The following is a 24150-nucleotide window of genomic DNA, read 5'->3' on the forward strand; positions in this document are numbered from 1 at the left end:
TATATTATTCTGAAATGGACCAATCTGCACAACGACTACTTTTACTGTCGCTACTTTCACTATATTTTGATGAGAATACTTCTGTACTTTTACCTGAGTAACCTTTTGAATGCAGGACTTTTACTAACAGAGTATTCCTATTCCTACACTCTGGTACTTCTACTTTGACTCAAGTACAAGACCTGAGTACTTCTACTTTTACTCAAGAACAAGATCTGAGTACTTCTACTTTTACTCAAGAACAAGACCTGAGTACTTCTACTTTTACTCAAGTACACGATCTGAGTACTTCTACTTTTACTCAAGTAGGCTACAAGACCTGAGTAGTTCTACTTTTACTCAAGTACACAATCTGAGTACTTCTACTTTGACTCAAGTACAAGACCTGAGTACTTCTACTTTTACTCAAGTCCAAGACCTGAGTACTTCTACTTTTACTCAAGTACACGATCTGACTACTTCTACTTTTACTCAAGAACAAGATCTGAGTACTTCTACTTTTACTCAAGTACAAGACCTGAGTACTTCTACTTTTACTCAAGAACAAGATCTGAGTACTTCTACTTTTACTCAAGTAGGCTACAAGACCTGAGTAGTTCTACTTTTACTCAAGTACACAATCGGAGTACTTCTACTTTTACTCAAGTACACGATCTGAGTACTTCTACTTTTACTCAAGTACAAGACCTGAGAATTATTCTACCACCTCTGGTTTTGAGGTACTTGTATGTTAATGCAGTATTTCTATTTGTACTGTGTTATATATAAATAATACTGTTTCGTCAGCCTTTTAGATCTGTGGTCCTACTTTTCTGTTTTCTGTTATATAGAAGTAATGTTGGTTCATCAATGCTACTTTTATCTCTAGTTTGTTTAATAGTTGTTGTCTTTCATGCAGATAATAACAACATATTTATCAAATATGGAAATATGTCTTTTTCTGAGCGTCCTTCAGATGAGTCAGATTTTTTTTTTTTAAACAATAACAACAACCAGCAATGATATAAACAATAAAACGTTTTATTGGTAAAAACACTTTGAAATCAGTTAAAGTGCTTTACAGGAAATAAAGTGAAATTACAGCAACGTAGAAAACAGGGAAAAGGTTAGAAAAGCGACTCAAAGGGTTCAAGATCAAGAAAAGATACGAGAAATATTTAAAAGAATCCGAACAGTGAGGTTAGCCTAGCTTAGCACGATAACTGCAAACTGATGTGAGCTAAACTAAATCCATCTTTTGACAGAAGTCTAATGACTTGTTATTGATGTGCAAAAAGAGTTTGGTCCCTACAAAAGAACAAAACACACAAACGTCTTATTGTTATGTAATCTGGCATTAAAGCAATGGTTCAGCGTTTTAGGAGAACACTGATTCTGTTGAGGAGATCTCGTCTGTGTGGAGTCAGGACGTGGTTAGCCTAGCTTAGCATAACGACTGGAAGCAGGGGGAAACTGCTAGCCTTGCCTCAGTGAGCATTAGAGGCAGAGTTAGATGTGTTTTTATACTTTAAACAGTGACAAGCTAGCAGTTAGCTACCTTCAGTGTTTATGCTAAACTAGGCTAACCAGCTCTTTACTTAAAACACCCACGAATACTGTCAACAATTTGACATGATTTAAAAGAAAAGAACAGCTTTAAAAAAGAAATCTGATAGATTAGAACTTGACATAAACATCATTACAGTTTAATTTGAACATAAATCTGTACAGGAAATGTCGGTCTGGATTATTCGGAGATCTTAACTGTTACATTGAAGTCCTCAGAATGCATTAAGAGCAGTGCTGCACAGCTGGATCTCTGACAGCTGTTTGCTTTCCTCTTCAGACAGGTGAAGGGAGACAGGTGAAGGGAGACAGGTGTGTTGTAGGTTTGCCTCCTCAGGTCGGAGCTCGGAGGTTCTGGGCCTGCAGTCGCTGGCGTCTCTTCTCCATCGCCTGCTGCTTCTTCAGGGCGATCTCTGCTGCCGAGCATTTCCCAACATCTGCTGAAAACACAGAAGACACGATGTCAATGTCAATCAAGAAAAAGACGAGGGGGTGTAAAGCGTTTAAGGGCTGATATTCCTAAAAGATTAAATGCGGTTTAAAACATTAACAGCGCAAGCTAAGTTAACCGACCTGGTAACACATGATTTGTTAGGGTTGCAAAGTCCTGGGAAGATTTGAACTTTACTCATAAATTAACACGAATGTAAGGATATTAACAGCTTAAAATGGAAGTGTAGGGTTTAAATGCTCAGGCTGGATTTACCCTTTATTGTTTTTAATTACAAATCAACAATTTAGTTAATTTTATCTGAAATTCCAGATCTAAACTTTTTTATGGGAACATTTTCTGTGACTCTTTTCTAAAATGTACCAACACTTTACACTCCACCGTAACAGCGCGATAATGAGTATTTCCTGTTTGTGTTTTTATCTTGTTCTGTTGCCTATTAGCTTTTATTTTATTTATTTATAATTTTTTTTTTTTTTTTTTTTAAATGTACGGTGTCCTTGGGTGTCATGAAAGGCGCCTAAAAATAAAATGTATTATTATTATTATTTCCCTCTAGTGATTGTGATCAAAGCATTAAAAAACACCTGCTAACCTTCATCACCTAGATTGCTCAAAATGCAGAAATAATTGCCGCTTCTTCTTCTTCTATCAATCTTCACTTTTACTTTAAAACTGGTACGCCCAAAAAGTTGAGATGCCAATAACATAGAGCCTTATTTAGCAATAGATAGAAACATGTACTGTATTTGTAACATGCACCATCACTAAAGGAAAATATCTTATAATCCTGGTGATTTTATAATTGTAACATCCGGCATCTACTCAGTGACAGTTTTGGACGGCGACTGGTCAAACGAGCAAACATTAGTCTTGTTCAATTTTATGTCTTCGTTTAAAAAATCTTTTTCCAAGACTTTGCAAGAACTCGTCCATCATGCTATCACCAATTGTCAAACGATAATTATACATTTAATTGATATAGCACACTTTCAAAACACCGTCATCTCAAGGCGCTTCACAATGCTGTTAGGAGAAAATAATAAAACAAATAAAAGAAAAAGTTATCTAAGGAGGATATTGAATACAATATGGTAATGTTAAAAAGGTTAAGAATAAAAAATAAATAAACTGACTTCATGATGAGGTTCAGACTGGTTGTCTTGAAGGTCCCCTAATATACCGTTCTTCATCAATATATACAGAACATGTCTCTGATTGGCTGAAACACCAAACAGATCATTGCAGCATTACCCATAATCCCCTCTGTTTCAGCCCTGTTTCCAAAGTGCTGATTCTCTGTCTGTTACTTTAGATGAAAACAAGGAGCCCCTCCCCACGCCCCTCTGAGAGACATTTGGTTACAAAGAACTCAATGGAGCTCTAGAGGAGATTCAGGTGATAAGGGGGGGGGGGGGGTTACCTTGGTTGCTGATTGGCTAATGGTTACTCAAGACAACACATCGTTATGACATCATAAAGTGGCCAAAATCTGATCAGCTCATTTTCAGACAGGTTTTTATAGAAATGGATCAAAAAGAGAGAGAATCTTTGTTCCTGAGACTTTCAGAGTCTCTTTCCACAGAGGGGACACATGTTGGTGTAGAAGAGACATGAAGAAGAGGGGACACATGTTGATGTAGAAGAGACATGAAGAAGAGGGGACACATGTTGATGTAGAAGAGACATGAAGAAGAGGGGACACATGTTGATGTAGAAGAGACATGAAGAAGAGGGGACACATGTTGATGTAGAAGAGACGTGAAGAAGAGGGGACACATGTTGATGTAGATGAGACGTGAAGAAGAGGGGACACATGTTGATGTAGAAGAGACGTGAAGAAGAGGGGACACATGTTGATGTAGAAGACACATGAAGAAGAGGGGACACATGTTGATGTAGAAGACACATGAAGAAGAGGGGACACATGTTGATGTAGAAGAGACATGAAGAAGAGGGGACACATGTTGATGTAGAAGAGACATGAAGAAGAGGGGACACATGTTGATGTAGAAGAGACATGAAGAAGAGGGGACACATGTTGATGTAGAAGAGACATGAAGAAGAGGGGACACGTGTTGATGTAGAAGAGACATGAAGAAGAGGGGACACATGTTGATGTAGAAGAGACATGAAGAAGAGGGGACACATGTTGATGTAGAAGAGACATGAAGAAGAGGGGACACATGTTGATGTAGAAGAGACATGAAGAAGAGGGGACACATGTTGATGTAGAAGAGACATGAAGAAGAGGGGACACATGTTGATGTAGAAGAGACGTGAAGAAGAGGGGACACATGTTGATGTAGATGAGACGTGAAGAAGAGGGGACACATGTTGATGTAGAAGAGACGTGAAGAAGAGGGGACACATGTTGATGTAGAAGACACATGAAGAAGAGGGGACACATGTTGATGTAGAAGACACATGAAGAAGAGGGGACACATGTTGATGTAGAAGAGACATGAAGAAGAGGGGACACATGTTGATGTAGAAGAGACATGAAGAAGAGGGGACACATGTTGATGTAGAAGAGACATGAAGAAGAGGGGACACATGTTGATGTAGAAGAGACATGAAGAAGAGGGGACACGTGTTGATGTAGAAGAGACATGAAGAAGAGGGGAGACATGTTGATGTAGAAGACACATGAAGAAGAGGGGACACATGTTGATGGAGAAGAGACATGAAGAAGAGGGGACACATGTTGATGTAGAGGAGACATGAAGAAGAGGGGACACATGTTGATGTAGAAGAGACATGAAGAAGAGGGGACACGTGTTGATGTAGAAGAGACATGAAGAAGAGGGGAGACATGTTGATGTAGAAGAGACATGAAGAAGAGAGGACACATGTTGATGTAGAAGAGACATGAAGAAGAGGGGACACGTGTTGATGTAGAAGAGACATGAAGAAGAGGGGAGACATGTTGATGTAGAAGAGACATGAAGAAGAGGGGACACGTATTGATGTAGAAGAGACATGGAGAAGAGGGGACACATGTTGATGTAGAAGAGACGTGAAGAAGAGGGGACACATGTTGATGTAGATGAGACGTGAAGAAGAGGGGACACATGTTGATGTAGAAGAGACGTGAAGAAGAGGGGACACATGTTGATGTAGAAGACACATGAAGAAGAGGGGACACATGTTGATGTAGAAGACACATGAAGAAGAGGGGACACATGTTGATGTAGAAGAGACATGAAGAAGAGGGGACACATGTTGATGTAGAAGAGACATGAAGAAGAGGGGACACATGTTGATGTAGAAGAGACATGAAGAAGAGGGGACACGTGTTGATGTAGAAGAGACATGAAGAAGAGGGGACACGTGTTGATGTAGAAGAGACATGAAGAAGAGGGGAGACATGTTGATGTAGAAGACACATGAAGAAGAGGGGACACATGTTGATGGAGAAGAGACATGAAGAAGAGGGGACACATGTTGATGTAGAGGAGACATGAAGAAGAGGGGACACATGTTGATGTAGAAGAGACATGAAGAAGAGGGGACACGTGTTGATGTAGAAGAGACATGAAGAAGAGGGGAGACATGTTGATGTAGAAGAGACATGAAGAAGAGAGGACACGTGTTGATGTAGAAGAGACATGAAGAAGAGGGGACACGTGTTGATGTAGAAGAGACATGAAGAAGAGGGGAGACATGTTGATGTAGAAGAGACATGAAGAAGAGGGGACACGTATTGATGTAGAAGAGACATGGAGAAGAGGGGACACATGTTGATGTAGAAGAGACGTGAAGAAGAGGGGACACATGTTGATGTAGAAGAGACATGAAGAAGAGGGGACACATGTTGATGTAGAAGAGACATGGAGAAGAGGGGACACATGTTGATGTAGAAGAGACATGGAGAAGAGGGGACACGTGTTGATGTAGAAGAGACATGAAGAAGAGGGGACACATGTTGATGTAGAAGAGACATGGAGAAGAGGGGACACGTGTTGATGTAGAAGAGACATGAAGCAGAGGGGACACGTGTTGATGTAGAAGAGACATGAAGAAGAGGGGACACATGTTGATGTAGAAGAGACATGAAGAAGAGGGGACACATGTTGATGTAGAAGAGACATGAAGAAGAGGGGACACATGTTGATGTAGAAGAGACATGAAGAAGAGGGGACACATGTTGATGTAGAAGAGACATGGAGAAGAGGGGACACATGTTGATGTAGAAGAGACATGAAGAAGAGGGGACACATGTTGATGAAGAAGAGACATGGAGAAGAGGGGACACATGTTGATGTAGAAGAGACATGTAGAAGAGGGGACACATGTTGATGTAGAAGAGACATGGAGAAGAGGGGACACATGTTGATGTAGAAGAGACATGAAGAAGAGGGGACACATGTTGATGTAGAAGAGACATGAAGAAGAGGGGACACATGTTGATGTAGAAGAGACATGGAGAAGAGGGGACACATGTTGATGTAGAAGAGACATGAAGAAGAGGGGACACATGTTGATGTAGAAGAGACATGAAGAAGAGGGGACACATGTTGATGTAGAAGACACATGAAGAAGAGGGGACACATGTTGATGTAGAAGAGACATGAGGAAGAGGGGACACATGTTGATGTAGAAGAGACATGAAGAAGAGGGGAGACATGTTGATGCAGAAGAGACATGAAGAAGAGGGGACACTTATTGATGTAGAAGAGACATGGAGAAGAGGGGACACATGTTGATGTAGAAGAGACGTGAAGAAGAGGGGACACATGTTGATGTAGAAGAGACATGAAGAAGAGGGGACACATGTTGATGTAGAAGAGACATGGAGAAGAGGGGACACATGTTGATGTAGAAGAGACGTGAAGAAGAGGGGACACATGTTGATGTAGAAGAGACGTGAAGAAGAGGGGACACATGTTGATGTAGAAGAGACATGAAGAAGAGGGGACACATGTTGATGTAGGAGAGACATGAAGAAGAGGGGACACATGTTGATGTAGAAGAGACATGAAGAAGAGGGGACACATGTTGATGTAGAAGAGACATGAAGAAGAGGGGACACATGTTGATGTAGAAGAGACATGAAGAAGAGGGGACACATGTTGATGTAGGAGAGACATGAAGAAGAGGGGACACATGTTGATGTAGGAGAGACATGAAGAAGAGGGGACACGTGTTGATGTAGAAGAGACATGAAGAAGAGGGGACACGTGTTGATGTAGAAGAGACATGAAGAAGAGGGGACACGTGTTGATGTAGAAGAGACATGAAGAAGAGGGGACACATGTTGATGTAGGAGAGACATGAAGAAGAGGGGACACATGTTGATGTAGAAGAGACATGAAGAAGAGGGGACACGTGTTGATGTAGAAGAGACATGAAGAAGAGGGGACACGTGTTGATGTAGAAGAGACATGAAGAAGAGGGGACACATGTTGATGTAGGAGAGACATGAAGAAGAGGGGACACATGTTGATGTAGAAGAGACATGAAGAAGAGGGGACACATGTTGATGTAGAAGAGACATGAAGAAGAGGGGACACGTGTTGATGTAGAAGAGGATGTTAGATCACAATTGACCTTTAAAGGGGGACACGACTCTTACCATTACTTGTCACAGTGGAAACCGGGTTGCTCGGCTTCTTGAAGGTGAACTTCTCTCTGAGGTTTCCTCCCGACTGCATGGAGCCGTTCGTGGATCCAGACGAGTTCTTCACTTGTGTGGATCTGAAAGAATTCGCCACCTGTGCACCGACGTTAGAGACGAACCCAGCAGCCAATGAGCTGCCAGCTGCTCTTCCCGAGGCAACGGAAACATCCGTCGGAGTTGTTTTTTTAGGTATGAAAGTCTGCCGGTTGTGCGGCTGCAGCGACGCCCTCTGGTTCGACACCGGACCTGCGGGGAGAGGCCGTTTTGTCGAAGCTTTTGGCACGTTCTGGATCTGGTTCTCCATGTCTTCGCACATTTCACACAGCAGGTCGTCGTCAGCGAGGTCGTCCCAAACCGGGTCGGACTCGAAGAAAACCGACAGGTCCTCCTCTCGGTGTTCGGAGACAGCAGGCGTTGAAACTACTGCGGGTTTTATTGGAACACGTTGAGCTGTTGTCGAAGTGTTTGACGCAGTCGAAGAAGTCGAGTTGTATTTAGAAACAGAATTATTCTGATTAAACTGTTGTCTCGGTGGATCCGACTTCATTGTGTTTGACGTTTGTATTTTTGTAGACTTTTGATTAAATGTGGGTTTCAGTGGTTGTGATTTCACCGTGTTCGATGTCTTCCAGGTATACTGAGAACCTGGCACTTTTAAAACACCGTTTCCGGATGAAAACGTGTCTTTACCGGCTTTTTTGGAGCTGGAATCCACATCAGAATGTGCCCACGTGTCCGTCTGGGTGAGTTTGACAGGGAAATTAGGATTGGACTCCAGTTTGAAACTCGCCCTTTGCCTCACATTGTCCTTCTCTTCAGAAACAGCCGATTGAACAACATTTCTTTGACTTTCTCTTGGAAGTGCGACTTGACTGGGTTGCTTCTGGGTTGAAGCGTGCTTTGGGGAGATGAATTTATGAGGGTTCTGCGTCATCTCCAACACTAAAGAGTCATTGAGCAAGTCGTCGTTTTCCCAATCGTCGTCAAAGTCGTCCTTAGTGTTCGACGTGGGAACAACAGGAGTGGGAGTGTGTGAGGAAGCAGACGTTTTCCCAGAAGCCTCTTTGGCTGCTGGTTTCACTTGTGACGGCTGAGCTGACAACACCTGACTTAAGTTTCCGCTTAAATGTTGGGTCGGTCCGTCGAACAGGAAGTCCAGATCGTCCTCCATGTGTTGGTCCATCAGGTGCAGCTGAACGTCTGGACCGGCTCTCACAGCTGGGGGCTGGTTTCCAGGAAGAGGAGGGGAGAAGTCGTTCTGATCCAAGATGTCGTCTGCCAGGAGCTCCACGCTCTGCTGATGAAGGTCCTTCAGCTCTTCTTCCTCGTCTTCTTCCTGACGAAACATGTTGAAGTCAAACTGCTTGGCGAGCTTCAGCAGGTCGTCCACCGCGTTCAGCCTGTCGGGAAAAACAGAACAATCAGTTTATTCCTTGGGTTTGAAAACAAAACGTACTTTTTTTTAATAAGGTGCAATTTCCTATTTTGAAGAGGCTGTAAAAACTGTCCTTTTACCAATTTGTTTGCTTTGTTTATTTTGCTTCCACAATATGCGCTACGTGCGTTAATTAAGCATTCATATGTTAAATGTCTGTAATTATTATTTTTTACTTATAAAATATATTTCTGATAGACGTTTTGATATTTTTCATTTTCTAATGTGTACATCTATTTTCTGTTGGTCCTTTGGCAATATGCGACCCGCTCTATCGAGATCAGTCGCATTGACCCGAAGACACATTTTGAGTTGTGTACACTGCTGGAAAGAGGAGATTAAGAGCTTTCTAATGATATCTGGATTGTTGCTGTTGTGCTCCAAATATTAAGCGAAATATGTCACATTATATAATGACTGTCACCGAGTCATCGTTTTGAGAAAAAGGCCTTTAAAGTTTCCTCTTCTCTGGAATCCATCGATCTGATTGGTTATTAGCAAATGATCAAAATACTACGGAGGGAAGATATTTTCGTTTGGAGGGGAAGCGCGAGTGTGTGTGTGTATACGTGTGTGTCAGGGTTTCCGCTAGGATTTTTTCTCGCCGGTCAAATGTCCGGGCAGCATTTATTTTACCGGACTAATTTGAAACTTACCGGTCATATTTCAATAATAATAATAATAGTTGTGTAGCAGAGTTTCCGTTAGCAGGTAATTACCGGACTATGAGCGGATATGCTTCAGTTTAAAACTCAGTTCACGGGGCTCATTTTTATATTGCTTCAGTTTATAATCATAACAGATCGAAAAATTCAGATTCATTTTTCAATAAATGATACAACAAACAACATAATTATTACATTCGAACAAACTACTTGTAGTAGATAACGTACATTATTCAGAAGTTTACATCAACTTTGAATAATAACACGGGAGAAACGGAGCCTCTCTTTTCCCCTCTCTCTCTCTCTCTCTCCTGACAGCCCGTCAGTTTCTCAAGCAGCTCCTGCAGCTCGCTAAACAGAGGGCGGGGCTTCAGGTGATTATGCAGAGCTGCGTTTCTCGGTCAGACTCAGCAGCTGATCTGATCTCTCTCTCGCGTCCGGTTACACTTCACTCGCGTTTATGTCCATATCGATCAGATCCAGCTCTCCTGATCGGCCTTTATAGAGAGCACCGATCAAACTATTAAGAGTGAATATCGGCCGATAATGACCGGCGGCCGATCGATCGGAGCCTCCCTAATTATTACCAGACATTTTGACCGTCAGGTTTTGAATTTACCGGTTTTTTATAAATTTTACCAGCTAAAAACCGGTATTTACCGGCTAACGGAAACCCTGGTGTGTGTGTGTGTGTGTGTGTGTGTGTGTGTGTGTGTGTGTGTGTGTGTTTGTGTAATTTTGCGTTTGTGTGTATTGTGTTTGTTTCCCGGGGAAAACCCTCACGAGAAACACCGGCTGTTGTTACGCCTGCTGTGACGTCACGTTACTCCGTTCTCCTCTTGTAATTATGCCGAAGCTTCAAAGTTGTATTTATCATCTGAATTTGCCGAAACAAGTTTAATATTCTGAAAGCCAAGACTTTGTTTATTTGAAATCAGATGAAAACAAACTGTAACGGACCCTGCCGTGTTATCTATGATTACTCTACGCTTACATTCATAATGTCAGCGGAGGGAGGGGGGGCGGCGCTGCGGAACAGCAGAGTGCGAGTGAGAGCTGCTTGTCTTCGTCCCTTTACAAACTTCAAACATGTATCTATCGTGTGATTTTGGAAATAAAAGTTTCATATTCTGAAAGCCAAGACTTTGTTTGTTTAAAATCAAACAAAACACCTGAACCCCGAAAAACTAGTTTTTTACGTAAATCCACGTTTATTCTGAAATGAGCCGTTGCGACTTCCGACTGATTTCGATAGAGCGGGTCACACATGCTCCCCTGTTGTGACCTTGGAGAAGTATACGTAATATGTATTGAATACAGTTTGTTTAATTAGATCTGCCTAGCGTTTAATTAGTTTACTCTGTTGTATTGACAAATGGCTTAGTGCATTGTTATTATTAGTATTTATACGAGCTAAAGGGAACTATTACTAGCAGCAAACTCAGGTTAAAGTGATATGAGATGCTGCATAGGTCACTGAATCTTACTTTTGAGAACTTAGGCGCGTTCACACCGCAGTACTTTTCCCACTTTAGTTCCGATATAGTTCTGAAATGTTGCGTTCACACCAAAAAGAGCCGGAACTAAAAGTAGTTCATGAGAACCTTTTCACCCCCTTTTCCGTCCCTGCTAGAGAGCAGGGACTTTCGTGGGAGAAAAAGGTTCCTATGTCTGATTGGCTGGGCGGATTGCAAACCACGCCCCGGAAAACTCCCAAAAAGTTTTGTGAAGCCGCCATTTTATTATCCTCGCATTAGCATTAGCATTAGCCCAGCGCAGAAACGCAGAGAGACTAACTTATGGCAACACAAAAGAAAACATGGGAGCGGTGGAGATGAGGAGGTGTCGGAGTTCTGGCGATTTACTCGGAAGGCTTCAGTAGAAGCTGCTGGGACTCCCAGCAGCTTCTACTGAAGCCTTCCCCAACTCCGGGGACTTCCGGCCGGGGACTTTGGGCGGCAGTATACGCCGTGAAGTGGTTTGCGGCCTGCCAGTAAACCCAAAGCAGAAGAAGACGAAGTGACGTCAGCGGCTTCATTTGCCTAATCCTCCCCCAGGGACTTTTTCTGGTGTGAACACGATCTGTACTTAGTTCATGCGAACTAAAGAGTTCTCATGAACCTTTGTGGGAAAAGTACTGCGGTGTGAAAGCGCCTCTTGACAACAACATATTTTGAACTTGGAAAAATGTTTTTTAGGAACAATTTCAAAGCCTGTAATTAATTTGAGTTTGTAAAAACCTCTTGTTGTGGAAACTCAATCACGTGATCATGAGCAAAAGATTTATAGTTACAGATACAATTTGTGTTTGAACACTAGTTATATAAACTAGTGATGTGAACTTCACAGGCTGTGAGAAACTGAAGATGCTGTTAGAGGCTATGAAAGGATTTATGTACAATATTTCACAACTTTAAAATCCTATTGTGTGTTAACTAAACTTATACATTTGGAACGAGCGGATTACGATAAAGACCTGAAGCCCAGTTACAGTCAGCTTCTTCTGAACCCACCTCGGGGATTTCCTCTTGTGCTTGGGGACCTGGACGTCGGGGGTGCAGGGGATGGTGTCTCCGATCCACTGCTGCAGCGTGGGCTCTGCCACCTTCGGTCTGCCATGCTTCAGAGACACAGGAAACAATACCACCGGAATGTTAATACATGCAGGAATTAAGACACAAAAATAGAAAAGAAAACAATAAAATAACTTAAAAAATGTTTTTACTGACCTTTGGAGCGATCCTGTTTACGATGTCCGAGATGTTCACAACGCGAACAGGCTGCTTCCTCGCTGGTTTTTTACCTGGAATAAAACAAACCAAAAAAGCTCAAAATCAATATTTTTTTTAACCAAAAGTAACAAATAAAATACCAAAATGTACAGTTTACTAAAAAAGGAATTCAGCAATAAGTCAGTATTAATATCTTGTTGTGGATAAATGGTCTGTTGAGCAGCTCATAGTTGAATTGACGTGTCACTGCAGCAGTTACTGAAATGATTAACGGCCCGTGCACACAGCGGCGTGCGTTGACGCTTGGAGGTGGGCGTGTCTGAAGCTGGGTTCAGATACGTGGTTGTTGATTGGCGACCAACAACCAATCACATGAATCTCCCGCCCCCGACATACAAAGCAATAGCAATGTTAAAACGAAGTAAACTGGATATAAAATCCCCAAACAGGCGAAAACCTACCAGTTCCACCCACTGTCTCTGCCACCTCCCTCCATGCCACCTCCCTCCATGCCTCCTCCCTCCATGCCTCCTCCCTCCATGCCACCTCCCTCCATGCTACCTCCCTCCATGCCACCTCCCTCCATGCTACCTCCCTCCATGCCACATCCCTCCATGCCACCTCCCTCCATGCTTCCTCCCTCCATGCCACTTCCCTCCATGCTACCTCCCTCCATGCTACCTCCCTCCATGCTACCTCCCTCCATGCCACCTCCCTCCATGCTACCTCCCTCCATGCTACCTCCCTCCATGCCACCTCCCTCCATGCCACCTCCCTCCATGCCTCGCTCCTCCGGTTTGTATCCCGGTAGATGAACAGAGACTGATCGTACAGCACCGGGTGATTCACTACCGCTGTAATCAATTTTCCCTCCATTTTGGAATATGAGGAAATGACCTGCGTAGTCTCTCCCAGCATACACGCGGTTTGATTGGCTAGCGCTTGTACTGGCAGATTTGCATAAACGGGTTTCATTGGCTGACGCTTCTGCCGAGGCGCCAAAAGTTGAACATTGCTCAACTTTTGAAGCGAGCAACGCCAGCAACGCTCCACGTCGCTTCCCAAAATGCATTTCGGCTAAAAGTGACGTCACCCCATTCAACGTGAATGGGCAGAAGCGTTGGAAGCTTCAACGCACGCCGCTGTGTGGACGGGCCGTAACTTGATCAAACGTTCACAATAGCACTTTGCAAAGGCAGGTGTTTACCGAATTTGTTAGTTAAAGGAGAGGTGGGGTCCCAGATGATGTCCTGCTGGAAGTCAGAGTCGTTGTGCGGAGACTCTGCACCGAAAACACCCGTCCTGGACTTCGGGATCCGGGTCGGGGTCTTAAATTCTGAGAAGAAACAGAAACGAGCCGATTGAGATTCAGAAGCAGATTCAGAAACGACGACCGGTGATGTCCAGCTTATTAAACTTCAGTTAACTCTCTATTGTCTATTTTCTCTGCACTCTGCAGGAAGTCAGAGGTCAAGGTTTGAACGTCTTCCTATTGTTGATTCAGATATACTGATAATCTTTTTTTAATGTATCATTACACAGATGTGCAGTGTTTCTAAAGACAGAAATAAGCTCCAACTGATTCTAGCTTTCCATGTTTTGTTCTTACTTTTAAAAAGTCTGAAAGTTAAATATAGTTTTGTTAACATGTCTACACAAAAGCCTACCCATGGATTTGTATGATCTTCAGGTAAATTACCCCACATGAAACCCAAAAAGCAGCATTTTATTTTCGCTTAATTTAAAAGTAATGCCCCCACTTTACTCGCACTTGATTAGGACTACTGTTTATTTTTTTGTTTTCTTTGTACTGTTTCTGATTTTATGTAAAGCGTCTTTGAGCATTAGGAAAAGCACTAGAAAAATCCAATGTATTATTATTATTACAACATTACTCTTTCAAAGAACATCCATCTGTTGCAACTTATTAATATTCCAATGACTTATGCTGCACTATTTCTATTGTGTTGCTCTGTTGGAGGAGCCTGTGACCCAGGATTTTAGTTGTCATAACTACACTGTAGCTATGACAATTAAAGCCTTGAATCTTGAATCTCTTCTCAGCACACCAAATATGGGCTTCAACGGCCGGAGGTTTCCTGGGGGCTTGGATTGGATGTTTATGTCATAGCAGACACAAGAGGCAGGTAATAACTTCAGAAACTGTTAGGAAAAATATCACTGGTCACCAGCTTTAGCTTAAATCTCAGGATCCATGTGTTTCTGATCCTCTCAAGAATGGAAGTAGTCTACACATACAGTGCATCAACTAGTTCCTGAGCAGTGTCCTTCACATGCTGATATCCAAGAGAGGGACATAAAGCAGTATTCAATGTTTAGTTCAGATCAGCTCCACGTCAGAAATGAGCATGCTTGTCATATGTCTCTCTCCATAGAGGCTGAATCATCATGTTCATCACTATCATATGCCTCAAACAGCCCTGATGCTCTTCTAGGTCATCATAACATCCTGTCATGAACACAGCTGCAGTTGGGATACCTTTGTTATCATGTTACTCTCATGCTGGAAGAGGACTCTCAGTATTTTCCCAACAGAAACCTAACATGAAGATACTAAAATGAATAAATACTGACTGACCTGACTTTGGTCTGATTGGAGAGTCTTGCTCCCCCGCGGTCTGTGTGTTTTGAGTCTGCCTGAAACTCCTCCTCAGTCGGTTAGTTTTCACCGGCTGACCGGACGGAGCTTCGACCCTCCCCCGGTTCATTGTGAGCGGCCGTTAACGGTTAGAATACCGACGGTTTGCTGTTTTTACGTTGTGAAATGTGTTATTATTGACAGTTTATCTTGTTCGTTGTGAAGAATTCGGACACTCGGCGGTGTTTTTGGACGTCCCGCCATGTTGTAATTCCCAGGGTTCCTTGCGGCGGTACCTTCAAGACAGCGCCATATGGCACTGCTTCACGAGCGACAAAGCTGCTCGGAAATTGCGCATATGTATGCAAGCTTTATATATACAGTCTATGATGGCAAGCCAATAATTCGCATTCTTACTAGTCAGAATTTATTTTTTGATATCCTCCAGAAATTAATACAAGCTAAATCGGCTTTCCATACATATGGAGATGCATTGGGAGGATTTCAGTCTAAAATGCAGCGCCATATAGATATAGATATAGAAGAGTTGCGACAGCGGAAGTACAAAATGCTTGATCGTCACGTGGTTCATGGAGACTCAGATAGTTCCTGGAAGTTCGTGGCGGGCCATTTGATAACAGGAGATATAACTGAGATTTTTGGTAATTAATAGTCAATAAAGGTTTGTATTTGCAATATTTATCCAACATACCGATATGTGTATATATTTACATCAATATGTTTTTAAAATAAAATATAATTTGCTAATATTTAGGGATAATATTAGGATTAGTGTGAACAGCTATCTTACCTGCCTTGTTAAATATACATGTTAGGCTAACGTTGCCTTGGTTAAAGGGCCTATTGCTGTTGTTTATTGCTTTGAATTCTTTAAAACAAATATTATTTTCTTTTTTAATTCAACCCTTTATTTAACCAGGTGGTCCCATTCAGAAAGGGCAGGAGACTGACAGGTGACTATCAAAGGACTAGCAGCAGCAACATGATGATGTTAAATGTGTTGTTTTAGGAAAATCCATTATAAATAAATGGAATTCAATAAACATTGAATAGCATGTCATGCAGTTTGTCTGTGCCTTTTCCTCCGTGTCCTGGCATATAGTCTCCACCATGGTTTGCTGTGCTGCCTGGGGATGCTCCAATCGCTCCGAAAAAGGAGTAAGAATGTACGGCTTCCCCACTGACACAGAGCGGAGGAAAAAATGGCTGTCTCAAGTCAGCAGGAGCAATTTAACCATCATAACAGTGAACAACAGCAACAAAATCTGTGAGGTAATCATATTCAAACACTGCATTTGCACTTTTTCACAAAACGAAGACCACACCATTGGGACCATCATCAGGTGCAGGGGGAGGGTCTCAGTGCAGGTATTCAGGCTCCTATAGGGCTGCACATAACTGGTGCGCCAAAAAAGGAGCACCGGGTCATTTGAAAAAAAGGCGCATTTGCGTACCGAGAGAGAGAGAGAGAGAGAGAGAGAGAGAGAGAGAGAGAGAGAGAGAGAGAGAGAGAGAGAGAGAGAGAGAGAGAGAGAGAGAGAGAGAGAGAGAGAGAGAGAGAGAGAGAGAGAGAGAGAGAGATTTGCGAGTTGCATATTAACTCAGGGCCGGCCCGTAGCAAGTTATGTGCACCCCTGCCTATAGCCGCTTTCACACCAAGTACTTTTCCGTAGTGCCCAGCACTTAGTACTACCCCCATGGAACTAAGTACAGATCGCGTTCACCCCGGAATAAGTTCCCTGAGGGAAGATTACGCAAATGAAGCCGCTGACATCACTTCTTCTTCTTCTGCTTTGGGTTTACTGGCAGGCCGCAAACAACTTCACGGCGTATACTGCCACCCGAAGTCCCCGGCCAGAAGTCGCTGGAGTTGGGGAGAACTAGCTATCAGTAGAAGCTGCTGGGAGTCCCAGCAGCTTCTACTGAAGCCTTCCGAGTAGATCGCCAGAACGCCGTCACCTCCTCATCACTCCACCGCTCCCATGTTTTATTTTGTGTTGCCATACTGTAAGTTATTCTCTCTCCATTGGTGTGCGGGGCTAATGCTAATAATGCTAATGCCAGAAAATACAATGGCGGCTTCAAAAAACTTTTCCGAGTTTTACGGGGCGTGGTTTGCAATTCGCTCAGCCAATCAGAAATTGATACTTTTTTCTCCCCAGGATAGTCCCACCTCTCTAGCAGGCCCTACAAAGGGGGTAACGGTTATCTGAACTAAGTACTCTTTTTGGTGTGAACGCAAAATTCCAGGCACTATCAGAACTAAACGGGAAAAGTACGAATAAAAGTACTCCGGTGTGAAAGCGCCTATTGAATCCCCCTCTGGTTCTTGTGCTGAAAGAGGGAGAAACAGAGAGGGTTGTACACACCTATACAGCACACCTATAGAGAACCGCAGTGACGAGTCCTAAAACCCGGAAGTAAACTCCTTCCGGTTCCTTCGACAAAAAACCAATGCAATTTCTCCATAGGATTTTGGAAAATACCTTGAAATAAGGTCTGTGGTTGAGACACATTTAAGAGACGGATTACGTTTTGTTCAGCCGGATAATCTCCACATGTCTATCCTACTTTTATAATTTTCGAATCATAAATCTAGTCGCCAGAAGCAAAATGCTAACGTTATGCTATAAACGAACTACAGCAGGGTCGCTGCTTCAACGTCACGCCGATTTAAGATCCATATTCAAAATTACAGATTCAAGATTGTACAAGTTGAAGCTTTTGTTTTAACAGTTTGCAGGAGGCAGGGACTTGCTTTCAAGCAGAACAGGTCAAACAAACTTAGCGGGAGTGTTTACGTGTTCGGTGTAATGACGTAAAACGGCCTCGACAACTTCTGTAGTCCTATTCAGCCACTTGTTAACAACCATCGTTTTTCAGACACGCCAACTCTTCAGAAATCACCAGCGGGGTCACTGCTGATGATTTAATGGCGTAGAACAAAACGTGATCCGTCTCTTCAATGTGTCTCAACCACAGACCTTATTTCAAGCTATTTTCAAAAATCCTATGGAGAAATTGCGTTGCGTTTTGTCGAAGGAACTGGAAGTGGTACAAATGCTAACTTATTTCCGGGTTTTAGGACGCGTCACTGCGGTTCTCTATTGGATGGGAAATTGCCTTGGGGAGATAAGGTGTGGTCTCTGTTCCCAACTGAAATGATGGAACTTTATTATTTGTGAGTTTAACAAAGTATGACAAATGGCATCAGTAACGGATGTGATATGAAGTTGTCTCACATTCTTGGTTGTATTTTACATACAGTATATAATTAGTGTATACATGTCCAGTAAGTATAAAGTGTTCCCCAATTCTGTGCATTCACCCACTATGGGATATGTATGTGGTTAGACAAAACTGAGTAGTTGTGTGTGGGAAGTAACCTGAAGTCACTCTGCAGGCCCATTTTGAGGCAGACCAGTTTGTCCATACCAAAAAGGGCAAGACTAGGCTGAGAGCAGATGCTATTCCCACCATCTTTGTGCATCGCCCTGTGGTCAAAAGGAGGAGGGCCCCTGCACCGCGATGCACCCCGGGACCTGTAATTACAGAGCTCATAGCTCATGATCACAGCTATCGTGTGAAAGGTGACACAGGTATAATAAGTCTGAAATATTAATAATAAAAGTAATATTTCTTATTTTTAAGTGGTATAATATTTAGAATCTTCGAAAATTAATAGTGCCATGTCTTCTACTTACATTAGTCTCAAAGAATGAGGGAAGAAGGGATGAGGAGACTGAGAGAAGGGAAAGTGAGGGTGAAGAAAGAGAGGACATGGCTAGTGAGGAGAGACAGGGAGAGCAGACACCACCCAGCAGCCAACATCCCTGCTCCTCCACCTGCCAGCACCACTGCTCCTCCACCTGCCAGCACCACTGCTCCTCCACCTGCCAGCACCCAGCCAACATCACTGCTCCTCCACCTGCCAGCACCCAGCCAACATCACTGCTCCTCCACCTGCCAGCACCCAGCCAACATCACTGCTCCTCCACCTGCCAGCACCCAGCCAACATCACTGCTCCTCCACCTGCCAGCACCCAGCCAACATCACTGCTCCTCCACCTGCCAGCACCCAGCCAACATCACTGCTCCTCCACCTGCCAGCACCCAGCCAACATCCCTGCTCCTCCACCTCCCAGCACCACTGCTCCTCCACCTGCCAGCACCCAGCCAACATCACTGCTCCTCCACCTGCCAGCACCCTGCCAACATCACTGCTCCTCCACCTGCCAGCACCCAGCCAACATCACTGCTCCTCCACCTGCCAGCACCTCCACCTGCCAGCACCCAGCCAACATCACTGTTCCTCCACCTGCCAGCACCCAGCCAACATCACTGTTCCTCCACCTGCCAGCACCTCCACCTGCCAGCACCCTGCCAACATCACTGCTCCTCCACCTGTCAGCACCCAGCCAACATCACTGCTCCTCCACCTGCCAGCACCTCCACCTGCCAGCACCCAGCCAACAACACTGCTCCTCCACCTGCCAGCACCACTGCTCCTCCACCTGCCAGCACCACTGCTTCTCCACCTGCCAGCACCACTGCTAGATTATTAAATAAATAAAATATTAGCATAATCGCTGGTAAAATGAACTCAAAGAGCCTCATTTAATATAATTTTTGAAGTACTTTTTTGAGTATGTTCAATGTATTTCTACCTATTTTTTCTACTCCGCCACATTTCCTTGACTTTACAATTTTGTTGTACCTGTACAATTACAATAAAGAAATTCAATTCAATTAAGTGTTTCATTGAATTCATTTATATACTGCTAGGTGTCTTATTTTACATTTCACCTATTGTGCAAAATTCACTTTTTCATGTCTCTTCTACATCAACGTGCTTTAACCACTAGGTGTCCCTTTCTATCAGCTGTGCGCCGTTACGGTGTAAATACAGCCTATCTACCAATTGGATCAAATATAAAAGTCAGCCGAATTAGTGTTGATACTGCAAGGAGACGTATTGTGTGAAAAGAAATCTAAGATGTTGTTTAATTCTAGTCAGGCTTTCGTCCAAACCACAGCACTGAGACTGCTCTTGTAAAGGTCTTTAATGACATCCACTTAAACACAGACAGTGGCAGAACTTCAGTGTTAGTATTATTAGATCTCAGTGCTGCGTTTGACACTGTTCACCACAGCATATTACTAGACCGACTGGAAAACTGGGTGGGACTTTCGGAAACAGTTCTCAATTGGTTTGAATCGTACTTAAAGGATAGAAACAACTTTGTTTCTATAGGTAAATACACATCTGAGTTGACAAATATGACATGTGGGGTTCCTCAAGGCTCCATCTTGGGGCCTCTTCTCTTTAACATCTACATGCTACCACTGGCTCAGATAATGAAGAACAACAAAATAAGTTACCATAGCTATGCAGATGACACACACATTTACATAACAATTTCACCAGGAGACTATGCTCCAATTCAAACACTGAGTAAGTGCATTGAACAAATCAATGACTGGATGTGTCAGAACTTTCTCCAATTAAACAAAGATAAAACTGAGGTAATGGTTTTTGGAGCCAAGGCAGAACGTATAAAAGTTAGCGCTGAGCTTCAGTCTGCAATGTTCAAACCAACAGATAAAGCTAGAAATCTAGGTGTAGTCATGGACTCTGACCTGAGTTTCAACAGTCACATTAAAACAGTTACTAAATCAGCCTACTATCACCTAAAGAATATATCTAGGATTAAAAGACTAATGTCACAGCAGGATTTGGAAAAACTTGTCCATGCCTTTATCTTCAGTAGACTCGACTACTGCAATGGTGTCTTCACAGGTCTCACTAAAAAATCTATTAGAAAGCTGCAGCTGATTCAGAACGCCGCTGCTCGAGTCCTCACTGACACTAAGAAAGTGGATCACATCACTCCTGTTCTGAAGTCTTTACACTGGCTTCCTGTGTGTCAAAGAATAGATTTCAAAATACTGCTGCTGGTTTATAAAGCACTGAATGGTTTAGGCCCAAAATACATTACTGACCTCCTGCTAAATTATGAACCATCCAGATCTCTCAGGTCTTCAGGGACTGGTCAGCTTTCTGTCCCCAGAGTCAGAACTAAACATGGAGAAGCAGCGTTCAGTTATTATGCTCCAAATATCTGGAACAAACTCCCAGAAACCTGCAGGTCCGCTGCAACTCTGACTACTTTCAAATCCAGGCTGAAGACTTTTCTTTTTGTCGCTGCTTTTAATTGAACTATTCATATCTTAAACTGCACTGTAACTTTTATCCATGTACTTTTTCTTTTAATGTTTAATTGAACTATTCATATCTTAGACTGCACTGTAACTTTTATCCATGTATTGTTCCTTTTAATGTTTATTTTATTAGCTTTTCTTTTTTATGCTTAATGTCTTTAATTTTTTGTAAAGCACTTTGAATTGCCTTGTGTTGAAAAGTGCTATATAAATAAACTTGCCTTGCCCTGCCTTGCCTTTAATTGCTGATATATTTATGATCCACGTCACGTTTTCAGTTCCTCATGTTTGTCTAGAGGTCTTCTCATCAGGGCTCTATAAATAGAGAACTACGGCAGATATGTAATATTTAATGCAGCCGAACCGTGTATTACAATGCCGTTATGTGATGACTTTCAAAGAGAAAAGCAAGCACACTCGGAATAAAGTATTATTTAAAAAAAATGTTTTCGGATTTCACATCGCATAAACACCATATCCCAACGTGCATTGCGGCTAAACCATCCAATCACCGAGCTGAGGATCTTGCCTACGTCTGTTTCCGGTATTTTTTTGACGGATGTATTTTGTTGTACACACAGTCCTTCACATTTAAATTTTAAATGTACATTAAAGTATTTTGTGAGGCCTTCTAAAATGTTTTTAAATATAACTATGGTTCTAGTTGAAGAGTTTGTAAATTAACATGAAGCCAAGTTGTTGCCTGGCAACGCAATCGCACAACGTCACGTCCGTTAATTCCACAACCGCACACATGGATTAACATCAACCTGTTAAACCCCAAGGACCCCCTCTGTGGGTCCTTTTTTTTTCCGACACTGTGTCTCAGGGAATCTTAATATTTAAGAACCTATTAATGTGTTATACCAGATTAACGGGAATAATCTCAGCTAACTGACGATACAAACCATTTTTACCAAAAGAAAACACAAGTCTCATAAGAAGCATCTAAATGACCCCTGAGCGAAAAATGCTAACGCACTTTGGCACAGAACTCAAGATAAAAGATACCCTTATTACTTATCGTAGCTGAACATACAAGATATCTGATTAAAGCTGAGGTTCCACAGATTATTTAGGTATATATATCATCACTAAGTGATTCGAACTCGCGACAGGGGAAGCAAACTCAGACATCACAACACGTACCTTTACGTAGCTTTTACGGGAGATCCTCTCACCGTAGCTGTCAATCTGATCAAAAGACTTGTTCAATGGCATTAAAACGAGAAAAAACTCATCTGAATCGGTTAATCCATAGGTTGATAATGTTTCTGGGTAATAATTGTTTTTATTTATAATCCATAGTTCCATTTGTATGTAAAAATCGGAGAGTAAAAGTTAGCTGCTAATGGTAGCCACCAGAGTTATCGCAACTTCCGGTCTTGGCTATGCGGCAGTCTCACACATTACCAAATAAGGAGTATGTAGGAGTTCCCCTCGACTCCATTGGCTCTGACGGTTAGAAAGAGATGTCAATCAACAAAATCGAACAAGGCCGGCCAGAGATAGGTCAAATCCACCCAAATGACCCCAGAAGTGTTTCTTTTGTGCTAAATCTCTCTAAAAAGGTCAAATTTCATTTGTTTTGCATCAATCTTGATACAGGGTACTTATTATATGTTGTAGTTTGGATTCCTAAAGCTTTTAGTCTACCATCCCTTCATTCAAGGGTGGTTTTCACTATTAGTAATTTTTTTCTTTGGACGGACACAATAATTTACATTTCTTTACTGTGTTCAATCTGAATTTACTTTAAAATAAAAACATCTATATTGATTCTGACACTTCTACATCCAACTCACAGGTGTAACCTTGCTTTGAGAAAAAAGATTATTAATTTAACCCTTTTAGAAGGGAAGATACGGTCATTTGTTCTGGGAATGTCATTTTCGAGCCTGAGACCTGAAAAACAGGCTCAGGGTTTAACAGGTTAATACATTAATGTAGCCTTTGTTTCTGCTGAAAGAGGTGTCGACTAGCTGGGGCAACAAGAAAATCGACGAAATCGAGTGTGACTATTACAAAATAAATCATTATTATATTAATATTGACAATAACAACCGACTGTCGTGGTACAGCATTTGCTTGGCATTTCCGGGTACTTGGGCCATGTTAACAATACCGTGTAACTGTCACGTTTGAAGGGACGAAATCGTGACATCTTCACGTCTCCCAGCATGGTAAATCGTCACATGTTCACGTCTTGCCGTGATACCGGGTTGGCACCATGACATCAAGTCAAATTCCTCGTACGTGTCAACCTACCTGGTAATAAATAGAGATGGCAAAAGTACTCACATCATTTACTCAAGTAGAAGTACAGATACTCATGTTTAAAAATACTCTGGTAAAAGCAGAAGTACTGACTAAACTTCTTTACTCAAGTCAAAGTAAGGGCTTTGAAGTGTACTTCAGTAAAAAGTACCCATAACTAGCAGCTGTTTGAAAGAGTACCTGACTTCCCTTTATATTAATAGAACAATAATGTCATTGTTAGCTAATGAATGTTTCCATGCTGAACAACGGCAACATGACAACGTTTCCATTGGTCCCTCTTCTTTAGAGAAGACCAGGAAGTGATGGATACACGGATCGTGTTCAAATCAGGCACGCAATGACTCTAAATAATAATGACCACGCCACCAAACACACATTCAGACTAAAGGAACCAGCTGTTTGGAAAATGTAAGAAGTAGAAAGTACAGGTATTTGAGTTCAACATGTAAGAAGTCAAAGTAAAAAGTCGACAGAAAAATAAGTAGTGGAGTAAAGTACTGATACCAGAAAAATGTACTTATGTAAAGTAACTAAGTATTTGTACTCCACTACTTCCCACCTCTGGTAATAAACCTGT

General features: G+C 42.3%; 2 protein-coding genes across 3 annotated transcripts; one reads left to right on the forward strand and one right to left on the reverse strand.

The window, feature by feature from the left end:
• Positions 1-1004: 1004 nt before the first annotated feature.
• On the reverse strand, positions 1005-15306 carry etaa1a (ETAA1 activator of ATR kinase a). Of its 2 annotated transcripts, none has more exons than XM_034088265.1 (6): positions 15051-15306; positions 13659-13787; positions 12449-12522; positions 12233-12339; positions 7575-9019; positions 1005-1982 (listed from the first exon to the last, which is right to left on the reverse strand). In XM_034088265.1, exons 1-6 carry the CDS (start codon positions 15178-15180, stop codon positions 1879-1881), a joined length of 1989 nt encoding a protein of 662 aa, XP_033944156.1. In that variant the 5' UTR covers positions 15181-15306; the 3' UTR covers positions 1005-1878. The 2 variants fall into 2 exon arrangements, with proteins under 2 accessions (XP_033944156.1, XP_033944147.1); XM_034088256.1 differs by having other exon boundaries at positions 1005-1985.
• Positions 14563-19628, forward strand: LOC139434278 (uncharacterized). Its single transcript, XM_071204152.1, has 2 exons — positions 14563-14598; positions 18781-19628. The coding sequence occupies exon 2, from the start codon at positions 18852-18854 to the stop codon at positions 19626-19628; it is 777 nt and encodes a 258-aa protein (XP_071060253.1). The 5' UTR covers positions 14563-14598; positions 18781-18851.
• The last annotated feature ends 4522 nt before the right edge of the window (positions 19629-24150 follow it).

Source organism: Pseudochaenichthys georgianus, chromosome 1 (genome assembly GCF_902827115.2).
Source record: "Pseudochaenichthys georgianus chromosome 1, fPseGeo1.2, whole genome shotgun sequence".
In the NCBI taxonomy this organism is placed as follows: Eukaryota; Metazoa; Chordata; class Actinopteri; order Perciformes; family Channichthyidae; genus Pseudochaenichthys; species Pseudochaenichthys georgianus.